Consider the following 18,854-nt stretch of genomic DNA (forward strand, 5'->3'; position numbering starts at 1 on the left):
AAAAAAAGTTATTCACCAAATTAATTGTTTAAACAATTAATGATTATTTTCAATCATTTGAAACCCAATATTCTGTTAATTGTAATTTGATCAAAAAGAAAGTCTAAAAATGATAAACAATTAAAGTTAATTGTTTTCAAACTCGTGTCACTTGATCAGATAACTTTGATTAATTGAATATCCATCAAATGAACAATTTAATTGGTTGAATAATTTGTTGTTTAAACTTTTAATTGCAATTGAAATTTAAAATTGTATGAAAACATTGATTTGTTTGACAAGTGAAATTAAATGATTATTATAATAATAATTCAGTAGCAAAGTTTCATTAATTTAAGTTGATTGTTATTGATTTACATACTATTAAATTGTGAACTTAATATTTACAGGTAAATAATTAAATAGTTACAATTTATGGTTTTGTTTACCAATTAGATGATGATTAATGTTAACTAACAACTTGAATTAAAAGTTGATAGTTTGGGTAATTAAATTATTTACATAAAAAAATGATTTTTATACAAGCAATTAAGGAAAAGAGGATAATTAGGATTTACTAATTAATCCTGGCTAGTTGATTGTTGAATGTTTCGTGATTGATTGAAACTACAATCAAAAAGTGTATTACAATTTGTTAATTATGCTAAAAGTTATCACAGTGATTGAGCTGAAAAGATTGACAAAATTATCAGAATAAAAATGAATCCTCTTGATTGTTGTGCCAATGAACTTGAATCTTTTAATTGATTGTTTGATGATTGACTTGGTGATTGTTGATTGTTAATAATAGTGGCAGTTGAATTGATTTTATTTGATTCATTTGAATCAATTTTTTCACCAAACTTTATCGTTGAATTTGATTTAGTTAGTAAATCATCAATTTTAACTGTTGTACTCCCACTGGATGATAAATCAACATTAGATGATGACGATGATGATGATGATGATTGGGGGGAGGATGTTGATGGTTTGTTGATTAAATCGTCAGGATTTTCATCATCCTCATCATAATCTTTATAATCTTCGTAATCTCCATCACCACTTCCGGATCCACTTCCACCATTGGTTTCATCTGATAGCGAGAGAGTAAAAAATTAAGGAACAGAAAAAGAAAAGTCAAACAATTAGTTGATTGTTAACCTATTATCATGTTAAAGTAAATATTTAACATTAATCATTTGCAAAGCTAAATTGAGGTTCAATGTCAAATTAATCACAACAATCAAAATGAGATTGGAATCAATTGTTATACAATAATACAATTGATCAAATGAATCCAATTGTAAAATGAGGGCAACTTTGATTTAGTTGATTGTTAGTTAATCAAAATGGTCGTTTTAATAATTTACCACTGATCAACCTGATAAACTATCATGATTATTATATTAATTTAATAATAAATTAATATAAATCAATTTTATTTTTCTTGTTAAATGATTACAATCAATTTTAATTCAGCAACCTTATTAATCTGCTAATCAATATCATTGAAAGTAACACGAAAAATTTTTTTAATTCACTTCACGCAATCAATTAATTACTTTAATTAATATCTTAACCATCACCACCATTTAATCAGAAACGAGTTTGTTTTTGTTAATAATTCTGATGATGGATTATGATTAAAAAGGCAAACAAATATTAATTAGTAAATTGTTGTGAACGAGAAAAAAAAATTGATTGAAGTGAGGCCTAAATCAATAGACTGAATGTATTAATAGGATGAGAAAAAGTTAATTTAGTTAAATTTGATAGTAACAATTAAATATATTGGTTAATGTTTACACTTAACAAGTTATCAACCTGTTGTATTATCAAGTTGATTTGAGGGCAAAACCAAAAAGTTATCAAATTGTTAAATATATTCAATCAATTTGTACAGTGTAACAATTAGTTAATTGTTTGATCTAATGATTATTAAGGAGGAAACGCTAATCAACAATTAGATGTTAAAAGTAAACAAGTGATTGTGATAAAATCAATTCCAACGGAAATGTAAATCTCATCATTGCGACGACTTGAATGATAAACAATTTAAATCTTTAATTGTTGCTTGACAATTGAGAAAACAATTTAGTTTCAATTGATATAATAAGTTAAAGATTAGCAATTAAATTAATTCCAATCTTAAGTTGGTAACTATTTAACTCTTGTGTGTCTTGTTTATGTAATTAACTTTTATTGGAGCTTTTTAATTAAAGTAAAACTTTCAAATAATCTGGATTTTTGAGTTAATTGTGCAAATGATTAAGTTAATTACTTACCATCTTCTTGTATCTCTGATCCTTTATAAGCAGCATCCAGTTTCTGATTAACGGTTCTCATTAACATCCTTTGGCTTTTAATAAATTCAATCTTTTCAATTACAGGTTCACCTCTGTCAGTTAATTGTTGCCTGTTACAAATTAAAAGAAACACCAACAATTAATAATTAACTTGAATAAGATTAAGATAAGATGAGCAATTAGATTTCAAAAGGAAACCCATCAATCAACAGTTTAGACAATCAATGAATCTATTAAATGAGAGACTTAATTGTTACAAGTGATTCCAATTACTATTGATTATTGTCTATCATTAATTAAACTAATTGTTTGTTACAACAATTTGATACAAATGAATGAAACGTAAAAAGAAAACATTAAACAAAATGAAATTAAGAAAATCAGCTAATTGTCATTAAAAAAAAAGTCAATCAAATCAAAATGAAATATTGTTGATACTAGATTGAAATGATTAACTTACAATTTGATCAATACAAACAGAATGATTAAAAATAGAAACCATTAAGTGATTGTAATACTAGATTAGTATTTCTAATGATCAGTTAATTGCTTCGTAAATCATAAAATAACAGATATAAAATCTATACTTTCAGACTATTAATACGATTGAATTTAAGTTTAACTGATTTTTGTGGCTTTACTATTCATTCATGATCACATAATCATCTTCATCTTCATCATGTTCATGTTCATGTTGTATCTTGAACAGTATTTAAACCTAAATCCCCAATGAAACTTTTTCATAATCTCTATTTTGGATTATCGTTAATCCCTTAACATGAATCAAAGCCAATAGACGACATTAAGTGTTGGAAAATCTTAATCAACGCCTACCGAATGTTGTAAGAATTAAAAACGATGATGATAATCATCATCATGGAATCATTTTTATATCATCCTAATATAGATGATTATATTTTCTTCATCTTCTTTCACTTAATCTCCACATTAGTTTATGATAATACGGAAACAGAATTAAAATAATAACAAGAAGCGAAAAAGTAAAGTCATTGAGAGTAAAATATATCTACAGACAAACTGAATTAACTGTTGACATGATCAGTGATTAAATGTTTCTAATCATTGCAATCAACCATCAACATGGATGATAATCAGAATCATCATTGGAATGATTAGAATTAACTTTTTTTGCTGATCAATTTTCATCTTTCTCATCAAATCAACAAGAAAATAATGTTTGCCATTCAGATTGAGAATCAAATCAAAATGAGAGATGAAAATTAATTGATGATGATGCTGATTAATCTGATGGAAAAGATATAATAAAAAAAAAGAGATTCTTAAAATTCAGTTGAACAACATCATCATGATTATCAATTGAAACACTTTGGTGATGATAGTTAGTTGATTAGAATCAAAATATTAAGACAAGATTGTGAGGCCCACAATCAAAACGATCAACATTTTGATGATCAACAGTAAAAGATTGAGGGTTAAAGGCCAGTTTCTCAAACTGTTATGCTAATTATGATTAACGTTGTCTAATTGGGATCAAAATTGTATCATCATCATTATAATGATTACAAGTCATCATGATTATCATCATCATCATCGTCAATATAATAATAATAACAAAGAAAAGTTTTGTTCAACATTCAGATTTTGAAATGATCAAGATGATGATTGAGGAGATTTATAATTTACTTGTGAAAACAAATTGGTGATCATGATTAAATGATCCAATGTAATTAAAACAGTTCTGAGTTGTTTGAATCATGTTTTTTCATCTTCATCATCATCTTTAATCATCTGGTTTCTGTTTCAATGTTTCCTCATGTTGTAAATGATAATCAAACTTACTGTTGTGTAGCATCACTTTGATTCCAACATGATTCAGTTGGATTGTTTATCTTATCATGATTAATTGTCGAGGTGGAAAGAGATGAATTACAAATTGTCTCAGGTAATTTAATCCATAGATCTTTGAATTTTTTCAAGTTTTTCTTGAATTCGTTCAGCATGTGACCTAAAGGTGACCCGTCGCTTCCTGAGTAACCAAAATTTCCCGATGAAGGTGAAGGCGAATCATATGATTCCCGGTTGATTGCTCTTCGTTTACCAACCTTGGGTTTACCACAATATTGCCAAATCTATTAATTAGTTAATTGTTTCAACGATGATTGAGAGAAAGATTGGAAAAAACAAAGAAAAAAAAACATCATCATTAGTAATCATTTCTTAAAGATTATTTTGATTGCCCAAGGGCAAAAATTAAGATTCATCGTAATGAACAAAAACTACAGACACATAACAACAATTAACTGATTATTTGATAATCAACAGGTCAATGAATCGTGAGGTATGTTAATTGTTATCAAGGTGATATTTGATCTTGAAACTGTTTCCCTTTGACACAATTAGAGTTAATTTAGTTAACAACCGGAATTTAAAAACAAAGTTAATAGTCATTATAAAAAGGACCCTAAACAATTAAATTTAATTACAGAATTAACAAAGTGGCCAACGAGTTAATTGTTAACTTCACAAGATAATTGTGCCATGAAATTAAAAAGCAATTGGATTAACCTTGTTGAAAGATTTTGCTGATTAAAATAAGTTTATTCCTAAATGATGTAATTTAGCAGTTCAGCTAAAATCAGATTATCTCAATTGTAATTATCATCTACAATTAGGTAACAATGTATGTAATTAACTGAAACAAAAAGCAATTAATAAATTTAAAAACATCAAGTGGATCCTTACAAGGCTCATCTTCAGGTATCGAGTATTAATCATCATCATGTTAAAGATTACAGGTCAAAGATACACAGGAGAGAGAGAGAAATTTTCAAGATGAAAGATGATGATGATGATGATGAGAGTGAATTTATTACTACGGATGATCAACATGGGCGGTCTAATCTTAATCAATGGTTTTAAATTGTATCTAAATTTGATTAACGTAAAAAAAACGGTCAAGATGCTGAGAGATGGTCAATATGATCATCATAAAGATGACCAGTATCATGATGATGATGAAAAGGAGGCGGAGGAGAGGGTGGATGGTGAAAACGTTGTTCCGTCAATTGTAATCAATTTAGTTACACTAATATAACAACAATTGGATTAATTATGAGAGTAATTAAAGTAACATAGTAAATGGTTGAATAGCTTTTTTTTCAATTGACTGTGAATATAAAGGTAAAAGTGTAAATAATTGTTCATATTATTAGGAAATTGTTTGCTCATCTATTACCATAAATAATCAGATAAAATGATTATAATCATGATGATGATCATCCTAAAGTGTTAGTTGAATAAATAATGAATTTTGCAAAAAAAAATCAACTTAAAGTTAATTTATATTATCATCATTAACTTAAATTGTTTATCATTTAGATAGCCCTTGGTCTTGGAAGGTAAGGAAAACAAAGTTCACAATAACGTGTAATAAGTTTGCTCCCACTTCTCACTATTTGATGATGGGGATGAAGATGATGAAGATGATTATCATCTTTCTATTGAGAGAAAATTTTGAAGCATCTCTCTCATAGAATATCTTGAATTAACTTCTCAGGTCAAGGTGAAAGGGGAAAAATGAGACTAAGAGACAAGGAATATGAAAATGATGAGAGATGAAGATGAAGATGAGGATGAGGATGGAGAAGACAAAAGGAAGATAAGGAGAGACTTTCAAATTTTCAATTTCTTGAATAGGTCAATCTGGTCAATCGTTATTTTGACAAGGAAAAGGATGTAAGATGAATTCTATTAGTTAGGGAGGGAGAAAGAAAGAAAGAAGAGAGAGAGAGAGAGAAACAATTTTTTCATCTTTTCTTCTTTATCATCATTAGTGGTAAAGAAAAAGAAAGAGAAGAAAACAAAAACAATCGGACTGATTCTTCATCCCCTAAGGAAAAATTTTCTATGGAAATTTACAGATTGAAATGACTTCAATTCTAGTGGACAGTTGATTATATTACTTTTCTCAAGATGGACATTCAAATATCTTTCAATTTACTTTTTGTTTTCACTTTCATTCAATCGTTGAGTAGCTTTTGTTTAGTGACATTTGACCAATGATAACAAAGACTATGCAGTGACTATTGTTATCTTCTAGTGGTCATTTTGTTTACCTTTTTTGTAATGTTGACTCCATTTTCTTGGAAGTTCATAATGGCCTCGGAAATTTTGATATCCAATGGGCCAACAGCCGCTTCGATGCTGAATGAGTTTTCAAGGCGATTCATTATCGCCAATAATTTATCAAGTTGCGAATTCCAGTCTTTATTTAAGTGTCGATTACTTGAAGTACATAAAGAAATGACTGAGGAACAGTAACCATAACATGGAATCCGATTCGATGAGTTTTCGCATCTCTGACAATAGTTCATCTGAATGAAATACTTTTGACAATTGGGTGTCACTGGTTGCTGAAATTAGAAAAAGAAAAAGAAAAGAAAATTCGAATTAGTAAAAAGTAATCAAAATTCTAAAAATTATTTGGCAGAGAAAACAAGGTAAAAATGATGATGGAGATAATGACTTATGAATGAAATTTTCATGATGAGAGTAACAGGTAGAGAGAGAGAGAGAGAGAGAGAGAGAGAGAGAGAAAACAAATTACCAAAGGAAAAGACGGTAAGATATCGTGCAGAAAATGGCTTAACCATTTTCTTTAATATGAAGATAATGATGAGGATGAGGATGATAGATGGAATGAGAGAGAAAGAGGGAAAGAGTGAGAAGGAAGCAAAAATGATGAAGACTATTAAAGTAACAAAAAATTGTGGCATTTATCATTGAAATAACTTCTTACATCAAGGTAACATAATACATGGAAAGGTAAATATTAAAATTAGCCCAAAATGATTGGTGAAACTTTGACAGGTAAGTTATTGAAAAAGGATGATGATGATCAAGGTAGTAAATAGGAAGACGGATGAAGATGATAAATACATCAATAGAGAGAGAGATATACTTAAACATAATATACTCTCGGGTGTTATGATGACCAGAAAAAAAAGAAACAACAACAATCAACAAGACAGGAATAAGATTGATTAGTTTGATTAGAAAAAGTTAATTTGCCTTTTTGAATGTAATAAAAACATTATTAGATAATTGTAATAATAATACTAATCATGATAATAATAAATATACATTATTGTAGCTTCTGTAATCAACTTAACTTGCCCATCTCACTTTACCTCTCTCTCTCTCAGTTTTACCCACCGCCCCACCCCATTATTTTTACCCTCTCCCTCTCCCATCAACGGTAATTGTACTTGGCCCTCTTAAACTACAAAATTTTGAGGCCATTTCGCCGCCAATCCCGCCCATTACCTGAGTTTACTGCACTCCCACTCCTACAAGTCACGGATTAAATTAATGTAACCATTTAAACATCATGATCAATGTAATCAATTCAAAATATTAATAACATTGAAATTAAAATTTTCTTTCTCTTTTAATTGTTTACAACCATGGGTATTAATATGAGGATGAGATGATGATGATGAAGATGATGATAAAGAGGATGATTAAAGGAGTAAACTACTTGACTGATTTATTGATGATACTTGGAGATGGGGATTGTCATGATGATGGTGAATAACAAGTGGAAAGTGATCATCGTTGCTTGAATTAAGAAAAAGATAACAATTGGAAACAATAACAATTAACTCAAGTAATTGTTAACCTTTAATTGTTTCCAACAAAAAGATACTGTATCTAATCAATTTGATAAAATATCAATTGTTCATAATTATCCAAATTTTTTCCATGTATCAAGAAAACTTATAAATATTGTTCAGGAAACAATCAGTAGATTAACATGATAATCAAATGGAAACTTGTTGAAGTGCTTAAATTGAGGATAATAATTAATCATAACTAATTTATTTTTCTCAGTCATTCATAATCATCATTAATTTAATCACTTTGTGTCTTCAACTTAGTTAATTGTTTCTCTACTGTCACCAACTAAGTAAAAAGAGAGAGAGAGAGATACAAGATAACAAAAGGTAATAACAAGTTACATGAATGTTATTGTTATTTAAATGATTGAGTTAACTGAATTAACTTGAATTTATCAATTAAAAACATGGCGAAAGAGTTGAAATCCCTTGAGAAAGTAATAGCATCATGATGAGTTACGATTAACAATGAAGATGATAAACTAAGAGATACGAAGATAAATATTATGGTGATGAAGGAAGATGAACATGATAACATTGAACAATTCAAGTGAATAATAAATTCGTAGATGATAAGGAAAAAAATTCTCATGAGTTGAGAAAATTTTGCTTATTCTCTTGATAATATTTAGGTGAGATGATGATGATGATGATGATTCTTCTTCTTCTTCCACCTCCCATCATCTCAATCCTAATCATAATCTTCTCTTCCGTATATAATATTCTCAGTCCATCATCATCACAATAGAAATAAACAATAAATGAACCAAGGAAAAAAGAAAAGAAAATATCTGAGAGAAAAAAAAAATTCGAATATAAAAGGAAAAGTTTAACCAATAACAATGGAAAATAATCAACCTATGGACACACAGCAACAACATCACAGGTAGAAAAGTTTTTCAATTGTAATAATCATTGTAAATCGATGGTAATTGTTGTAATTGTAATTGTTAAATTGAGCTTAGGAGCTTTTAAACACAGTATATGAACCGAGTAAAATCAATAATATCAAGCGCAAAGTACACAGGTAGTACCAAAAACAACACACAGGTAACATTTTACTCACTTTTACAATCTCTCACTCTTGATAGTTATCATCTTAATTTTCATTTTCATTTTCATCTTCATCTTATTTTTTTTTATTATTTTTGCCACTTCTTTACCTGAGAGAGTGTGTATATGAGTGTCTCTTGGTAAAAGGTAAACCAGCCAGGTAAAAGGTTAGATAAATGAATTCACTCTGGTCAATAAAAAAACATTCAGGTAACAAAAAAGGTTTACTTGACCAACCATAAACCTGTAATTACGAGATTATCAACAATTTATTTCTACCTTGATTTTCATTGACTTTTTACATCATTTTTCAAGAGTAACTCCCTCTCTCTCTCTAATGGACCTTGTCTTCCTGTGATACTCTGACCTCTTCATCTTCCATCTTTCTCCCTCTATTTCAATTGACCACCGGCATTTCAATTGAACATAAACAATAGACCAACACAATATAAAAGGTAAGAGAGACTTGTGATCAACTTGATTATTTTGTTACTTGAACAAATTACAATTTACAATAAAATTGGTTCGTAATTAAATCAAACAGATTAACTGGAATCTGCATTGATCCATGTACCGAACAATTAACTGATTCTTTACAGAAATAAATAAGATAATACTAATATAGATTCTATTCTTTTATCAAACCATTTTCGAACTTTTTCTCTACAATTCTTTCTTTTTCTCTTCCTTTTTTTTACAGAAAACCCATTAAGCTCCTACCCAGAAATTCAACCTTTCCCTTTCACTAATAGAAAAAATTTTTTTTTCTTCTCTCTATTAACAAATACTCACTAATTCTTAAGACTTTGTACATTATTATAATAACGAAACCTTCCAAGAACCAGGTAGATCCATGAGATGTATTGTTATGGACACACACAACTTGGAAGAAAAGATCAGACATCGAGAAGGAGGTGGAGGTGGAAGAATAAGAGACCAAGAGAGAGAGAGAGAGAGAGAGAAGAAAAAATTGTAGGCCTTATATTGCCCGAGGGTGGAAAAGGTAAAGAGGAGAGGTCAGGAGGTGGTGTTGGTTTGAGTTTATATATACTGTTAATAATAGATTCGTGGACCGGAAAGGTAACAGACCAGGTCGATTTTGCGTTGACCTTTACTTTGTTATTAGTATTGTTAATTATCATAATTATCATCATCATCATCAACATTATTTAATTATAATCGTTGTTATTGTTTGGCTAATATTTGACAAGTTAAAGTTTTTTTTTCGTTAAAATAATAATAACGTAATGATGAAAAAAAAATCACTTTTTTTACTGTTTTTTAATGAATACTCTTGATCATCATTATTAGTGTTGTTAATCAATTTCTAACAGTTGTATGATTGTTTCAACGTTAATTTAATCACTTTGACAATTCAATCAGAAATCAATAATTATTACTAATATGTTCTCGTTAATCATTGGCAATGTTTTTGTTTTTAAGAGGATTAAATTTGTTTAACTATTAACTGTTTTACTTAATTGTATTAGTAAAAAGTTATTGTAACAATTAAATCATCAGATGATCAACTAGCTGTAATTGTAATTGGTTGATTGTAACATATTAATAATAATAATTGTTAAAGTCACTTAAGATAATTAATGAGTGAATAATTAAATTGACTTATAACTTATTGATCTAATTGTTGAGTAATTTGATTTTATTAATGATTGTCTAGTCAATTGATTGTAAATGTTTAATTGTTATTAAAAACAAATAAAATAATAGTTAATTAAGTATCTCTCTTGTTGATAAAACTGCAAATTAAGATGATTAATTGAAAAGACAATGAGATTTGAAGGATCGACTTGAGATAATTGGTAAGGAAGAAAACAATTGAATAGACTTTGAGATGTAGATATTTAATTAATAATCTCAGGATTAAGATGAAGAAGATGATGAAATATGGATAGTTAATGGGGAATTAGATGATAAAAGGACTCACCTCTTTAACGGATTTAATTAAATCGGAAGCGGATTTGATTGACTGAGAGAAAACTTTGGCCGCAGTAAAGGAACGTTGAAATTCAATGATGAGCTTTTTCGGTACATCACCAAACGGATTAAGAAGATGCATATAAGTCTGTGGACATTTCATATATTCATCGGTAAAACTGTACTGGAAATTAAGCTCTTGGAATATTTTCTGATACAAATTGGTGAAAAATAATCCAAATTCAGTTTCCAAATTAACAGAATTTGTATCATAATAACTTCTAAGTACTTCAAACAGGTGAGTAAACAGCGATGAGTGTTTATGGTACAACTGACCATAGGTTCGGGTGAACATTGAATGGAATCCATACTTTGAATTTTCGAGTAAATTAGTTACTTCATCTGTAAAGAAAATGAATAAATCGAATCAGTAAATTATATTAAATAAATTGTTAGAATATTTTTAGCAGTTAATTGTCAATCTGTCAAAAGTTCCACTCTTCATCTTCATCCTCTTCTCATCTTAATCATCAATTTTATATTAAAGGATTAACAACGTGACTGTCAAACACTAATCATAAGTGACCTTACCAAAAGGGATTACTGATTATAAATGATAATCAAGTTAATATTCAGGTAAATCATATTTCTTAGTTAATCAATAATATGAAAAAAATATCATATCCATTTCCTGAATCCTGAATATAAAAATATTCGTGTTTGATTATTGTATCATAATGATTAATATTTGAGAAAAATATATTACAATTAATCAATAAATTGATCATTGTTGATGATAACAATCAATGGAAAATTAAATTACCAATTAAATTATGGTGAATAGTATTGAAATTTTACTCTCTATTCAATTATGATTAAGCTTTTAAATTGTATTGGTGATTAGCCTAATAATAAATTCAACTGAATCAATTGCTTATTTACATTAACCCAATTCACAACTAATTGTTATTAAGAACAATTTATTTTTAATGATATTATTTATCCAAATACCTTACACATTGTTATCATTTCGATCAAGTTTCTTAATCTTATTTTAACTTCTCTAAATCATCATCATCATCATCTTCATATTGATTACGATTACGATAACAATCAAACAATGAACAACATTTAAACCACAACAATTTATTGCTACGTTTGTAAGGGGAAAAGTTGTAATTCCATTTCATTAATCTCTATTTTCTATTAACATTTATCCTGAAATGTTTGCGTGATCATTTCATGATTGATTCTTAAAATTCAGGTAGAAAATAAGTTCCATTAATTTTAGATTTAGAAGATGAAGATAAAGGTGATGAAGATGATGGAAGATCACAAAAAAAGGACATTAATATAAATCCAAAAGGTGTTAATGTTTCTCTTCAAGGTAAAAGTTAAACACCAGTAATTTATTTCAACAATTTAGTAAATTGTGATTAATTTCTTACCGAACAAATGAAAAATATCAGAATAAGAAAATAACTCATACACAAAAGAATAGGAATCATTAATTAAAGTAGAACTTTTCTCTCTCTCTCTCTCTCTCTCTCTCTCTCTCTCTCTCTATCATTAATTAGAAAGAAAATGTTATTCAAATTCTGAATTAGAATTCGATTGTTAACCAGAATTAGAACAATACAAAAAAAGAATCAGCAAAATTTACATAATCTTCACAATTTTCAGATTAGAATTTTTTTTCTCATTCTATTCTATTCAAATCAACTTGCAGAATTATTTCTCTCCTAAATCCATCATCATCATCGTTACAGGTAAACATTCATATCTCATTACCTTGAATTAGGAAAATACTCCTGTTTACAAGAAATAACTTGAAATAATGTTACTTATTTACCATGATTGTATTTTCTTGTTACCTGGTTGTTGTATAATCATTATGATGATTATTACATTTTATCAGAACAATATAGTTTCCAAAGAAAAGAAAAGCATAGAAAATAGTTTACATCCGTTTCGTAAATTATTACCTGTTGTAATAACCCATCAACAGGTAGAAACATCATTATAACAATAAGACATTACCTGACTCTCTCTCTCTCTCCATCTCTCTTTCATCATCAATATAATTGTAACAACAAACACTGGAAATACTAATGAAAATCTAGATAAATGCAAACATTTCCAATTCAATTGTATTTCCAGCGTTATTATAAATTCAATTTATCAATAGAAAAACTCATAAAAGTGGATCCACTTTTTTTTATACTTATTCTGGTTTATCAATGTGATTTTTTTCATTCTAAAAAGTATCAGAACTTCCTGAATATCTTTTTCTATCATTCTGATCGTAGTGATATTAAAGTTATAATCAGATAAGAATCATAAGTTTATTATCATTGAGGAACTTGTTTCAATCGATAAAGTTCAATGTATGATTACATTGGATGTTTGCAAATTGTCACTGAATTTTCATGATAATACACACCCATGATTCTGTTTAATTAATGTCTCCCATGGAAATGTCACTTGTCATGATATTCATTGTCTTTTCTCAATCCTAATCAACTCATTTTGTTAATTGTATCACTTTTGCTTTCACTTTCATCTTATCATTTGGTTTCATCTCTCCTCATTTCTTATAATCAACTTGATAGGAATCATCTTTTAGTCTTGTGTCTTATGAATTACCTGTTTGGGTTTAATCAAATTTACCTTTCAACTGCACCGCTGTATTTGTACATTCTCACTAAATCTAATCCAGAAACAAGGATAAGGATGATAACTGTGATCATCTTGATTCCTTTTGAAGAAAAAAAGATGATGATGAAAAGAAAAAGAAACAAGTTTGACCAGCTCTTTTCCTCCTTTCGAACCCATAATTCCAGCATTACCTCCCTCCAGTCAATTCAATTATTCAATTATATTAAAGCTCAATTTAATATAATAACATTTCGTGTATCATTTACTTTCATCATTTACTTTTCTGATCTAAATATCAGATACAAGGTGAGAGGTGATCATCTTCATCTTACTCTCTCAGGATCAGGTAGTAAAAATAACTGAAAAGATAAAGAAGATAATCTTAACTGTAAACGCCTGCTAATTGATTCCATTGATCTTATATCTTAATGGTTCCAAGATAAAAATCTACTCCTCCCTCTCTACCTCCTCTTCTCCCTCCTCTCTCTCCCTTTCTCTCTCTCTCTCTCCCTTTCTCTATGTTTCCATCTTCCTTATCTTCATCTTCATCCAGAGGGTGTTAACATATTCATTGAAAATGCTTAGATTTATTGAAACAATTACAAAGAACCAGATTAACCAACAAAGTAGATCTTAAACCAGAAATCAACTAATCCGTTACTTTGTCTATTCATCTTTAATCACTAATCTTAATTATAGTCATAAATTTGCATCAATTAATGAAATGATTTATCTCTCTCTCTCTCCCAGATAACTGTAAATTTAAAATACTTTGATATGTATATGATATGGTTAATCATATGAACCGTTAAATTGTGAAAGGAAATTGTAATCAAATAATTATTTGATATAAATCAAATGATCAAAGCTTTTCCTTACCGTAAACAATTGCTATGATATTTACTATCACCTAACAATCAGAATGAGAAAAAATTATCGTAACAATTAAAAATGAGCATCACTATTATCATGATATCGGTCAATAAAAAAATTAACCATTTAAATGATAATTATTATCTGTGGTTAATCTTGTTACCATTAAGCAAACAAACTTTTAATGATTTTTTTCACTTTGATTATCATGATTAGTTAATCTGGAAGAGAGAGAAATTAAATGTTTAAATTATCAAGCAAAAAAAAGGGTTTGATATTACATTGAAAAAGATGATGATGACCTCAAGTATCCCGTTCAGGTGAATGGGGTTCAGACCAGATTTAAGACTTTGCAATAAGTATCATCTTCATCTATATATACATTTCATCATAATCATCAGGCTTATTACATGATGAATATAATGAATGCTTTAAGCAAAGATCAACAAGAAGAAGATGATGATGAAAGGAAAGAGCATTATTCTGTTGCCCTGATTCTTTCTCTCTCTCTCTCTCTCTCACTCCATCTCATTCATATTCTATTCTTTCTTTCTGAACCTGGAAATTGGTTTCTCGCAACTGATTACAATTTAATTCGTAATTGTAACTCGATTAACAATAATGATGACCAAAAGAATCAGTCTAATTTAAAATTGTAACCTTTTCTTTCAGGTCACCTAAGGTAATAATATCAATTGATTTGATTTTTATCATTGGTTATGGTTAATAATCAATAATACAATCATCATTGAATCATAATTTTCTCATCATCATGTAATAATATTAGTGTTGGTGATGATGATGTTAAATGTAAATGACAGTTATATCACAATCATATGAATGTTTACCGTTATTGTTACGATTTTTTTTTCTTCTTCTTTTTCTGTATGATTGTTATAATATTGAAGATGGTTTGATGATGATGATTATCATCAAAAGAATTGATTGATTAAAAGAAGGTCAAATTAAACTTATCATTACAATTGAATTGTAAATGTAAAAGTTTAACCTCTCACAACAATTTATTAATAGTTGAATTGTTAAATATAACATATTATATTATATGAGACAGAATAAGTAAAGATTAACATGAAGATATTTTACTGAACAATTTCAATTTTCACTCTTTCGTGACGAGATCAATGGTCATCGCGATAATAATCATGTTAGTGATAAGGGATAACGGATCAACATGAAAATGTCATCTTATGTAACTTTATCATCGCCATCATCATTATCTAACCCTCGGTTACAGTAGCGTGAGTTTAACAGGTAGAAAAGAGGAAAAAAAAATCAAAGTTACATCTAAACGTGACTTTATGGCGTCTGAACGTTTTTCATGTTAATATCAATTTTAATCTGAACATGATAATGGTCAAGCAGTAGCCTGATCTTTAAGAGGATCATGATGATACTGGGATAAAGATTATGATGATTAGGATGGAGATGATGAGGATGACAGGTTTACTCTGTTCTATTCTCTCAAGGTTTCCGCCATCTTTAGTTCGCATTTCTCTCTCTCTCTCTCTCTCAACATGAATTGCTTTTTTTCACAAGTAATTAATCACTTTACATTCATCACAACAGGTCGTCTTCTTCTTGATTAAATACACTTTTTTCTTTTCCTAAATTACAATTAACTATTAATTTTCTCGTACGAATTAATCTAAATTAAGTTGTTAAAATAGATTCCTAAAAATCATTCAATCTTTTCAAAATTATAAATGACAATATTCATCTGCTGAAACAATTATCATGATATAGTTAACCTAATTGTTTAAATAAACTGAACAAGGGAAAATTAGATAAATTCAAATTATTACATAGATTTTATTGATTGATATTTGTGATTAATATTTTAAATTAAAGAAAATATCATAACTTAAATGATTACAATTTAATTCATGATTCAGTTTGAATTTTCCTTATCCTTTTCAATTCATTGTTATTATCGTTCACTTTGAATAATAATTAACTTTCTATTATTATTTATAATATTTCTGTCTATTGTTACCATAATTATCATTAATATCATCGTACTAATAATAATAATCATCATCATGAATTTTCAATTGAATTTTCAGAGTTAAGGTGGAAGAAAAAAAAATATTCATATCATCAAACTTTTAAATTTCATTTAATCTATTGTCTAGTCTATTGAATTATTATTATTTCCACCTCCAGTCAACCTCCTTCCTCCATTAAGGTGTAATATATATTAGGAAGGAGGAGGCTTAGGGAAAAAAATAGATATTAGAGTAAATTAATGAATGAAATCGTGATGCACCTTAAACTAAATGCATGCGAAACAATTACAGTTGTATTGTTGTGGTTTTCTTATTGTTACCTCCATAGGTTTAAAACGAGCGAGAGAGAGAGAGAGAGAGAGTGAAAAAAATACCAATGAATCTCTAAGGTGTTAAACTAGTGTTACCTGTTATCGTGTTGAATAACGTGTAAAGGTAAGTCACCCTCGAGAATAGTATTATCAACGGCCAGGTAATATACTTATATTCTGTCCGTGTAAATTATAGTCGCTGATGAGGCTCCACTTGCACAATGATGATTCTCATTTATCTTATACACTATCATCATTATCATCCTCATCTTCTCGTGTCTTTTTTTTGAGTGAGTAGCTTTCTCAATGAATGAAAAAGATACCTTTTGCTTTCGTATGTGAACTTGCCTACCTCAAGAATGTTATTATCTGATGATGATAATTATGATGATGATGATGATGTTAGTTTCTTTGTAGAACAAAATAAAACTTAAAGATTATCGTGACTCTTAATTTAATTTTGTTTTACATTTCATCTTTTTTTTCCTATGGAGTCAATAGAAGCCACATTATAATTAACTTACAGAAGTAATCAACTCTGTCTTCTTTATCTACTCAATTAACTAGATTATGTATTAAGCAAATTATTAGGGCTCTGACCCTGTAAACAGAAAAGGTGAAAGGTAAAAGTGTATGGAGAGTGGGAAATAGAGGGGTCAATCTTAAAATTGAAAGATGTTAATAATTGTTGTAACATTGATAAGATTAATTAAGTCTTGTTTTCACAATGGATCATTAATCTCATCTTAATTTTTATTCTAATTAGTTTCAGAGGTTTAATTATCCTGTGTGTTTACTTAAGTGATTGTCTCATCATCCTTGTGACATGAGATAATTTATCAGAATAAAATTGAAACAATAACAATCAAGAACAATTGAATTAAATAAATTATGATACTCGAAAATTAAACAATAAGAAAGGTGAATATCACTCTCAAGATATAATCATAGTATTTATGATGAAATGAATGAGAGATAATCAGAGCTTATATTGAATTTTCTCATTATCTCATATGAGAAAAAAATGGAAGATGGAAGTCAAAATGGTAAAAAACGAGAGCAATATGATGAATCAAGATAAGAGAGAGTAAAATTTATGATCACTCTTAGAATATGAAGTCTCAATTGATTGACATAATTACATTGATTGTAGTTAATTTGATTGTTTACTTACCGTTAAATTTACGATGAAAATCATCAAACTCATTGGCAACTTTTCTCATTGGTTCACCGAGAAGGGAATTCAATTGTTGTCCACCTAATTCATAAAATTCACTTTCCTCTTTACTTGAACACAAAGATCTATCCTGTCGACATATTGGAAAAGATGATGATGATAACGATGAAGAAGAAGGTAGAGCTGATGAAGTTTGGAAAAATAATGTACAAAGAACAAGAAATAAAATCCATGTGATGGAAAAAAAAGAAAAAGAAAAAAGTGTCGAAGAAAAAGAAGACAATGACTTGACCAATGTCCACAGAAAATGATCACTTGAAGGTAAACAAAAATGGAAAATATTGGAAGATGAACATTCTTTTCTACAAATTTTAACTGGAATATCAGTTAATCGTTGATTAGGTGAACAATTAAAACAGTAAAGATGATCATCATTATCACGATTCAAATGGTTAACATGATGGAGGGAACATGATGATCGCTTCTTTTTCTTGTGTAATAACATGATGATGATGATGATGGAAAAAGAAAACTGAGAGAATAGAGCAAAAAAAAGAGGTAATCGATCACCGACCAATCAAGTTAATCAACATCACAATTAAAACCACTTTAATCTAATTGTTGGCCATTTCTTTTCTCCAACTCAAATGAGTAAATTAGTAAAAGAAACAGTTGCGAAAAAGAATCAATAAAATAACAATTATGTTAACTGTTTAAAGATGAAGATAAAAATGTTCACTCATTTACCTTAAGAAAAATCCTTATCCAGTTAAACCGATCAACTGATAAGTTGGAGTTCGAATCTGATTCGGGCGACATCTGTTGGTCGGAAAATTAAATTCTCTTTTTGAGCGACACCTTTTGGAGAGAAAAGT

The 18,854-nt window shown here is 28.5% G+C and overlaps 1 protein-coding gene across 1 annotated transcript; it reads right to left on the minus strand.

The window, feature by feature from the left end:
• Positions 1-91: 91 nt before the first annotated feature.
• Positions 92-18,734, minus strand: LOC128395584 (glypican-6-like). The gene is made up of 6 exons (XM_053356036.1): positions 17,977-18,734; positions 10,944-11,335; positions 6,383-6,679; positions 4,107-4,396; positions 2,265-2,395; positions 92-1,072 (listed from the first exon to the last, which is right to left on the minus strand). Exons 1-6 carry the CDS (start codon positions 18,482-18,484, stop codon positions 654-656), a joined length of 2,037 nt encoding a protein of 678 aa, XP_053212011.1. The 5' UTR covers positions 18,485-18,734; the 3' UTR covers positions 92-653.
• Positions 18,735-18,854: the final 120 nt, after the last annotated feature.

Source organism: Panonychus citri, unplaced genomic scaffold (assembly GCF_014898815.1).
Source record: "Panonychus citri isolate SS breed McGregor unplaced genomic scaffold, ASM1489881v1 Contig00023, whole genome shotgun sequence".
Classification (NCBI taxonomy): Eukaryota; Metazoa; Arthropoda; class Arachnida; order Trombidiformes; family Tetranychidae; genus Panonychus; species Panonychus citri.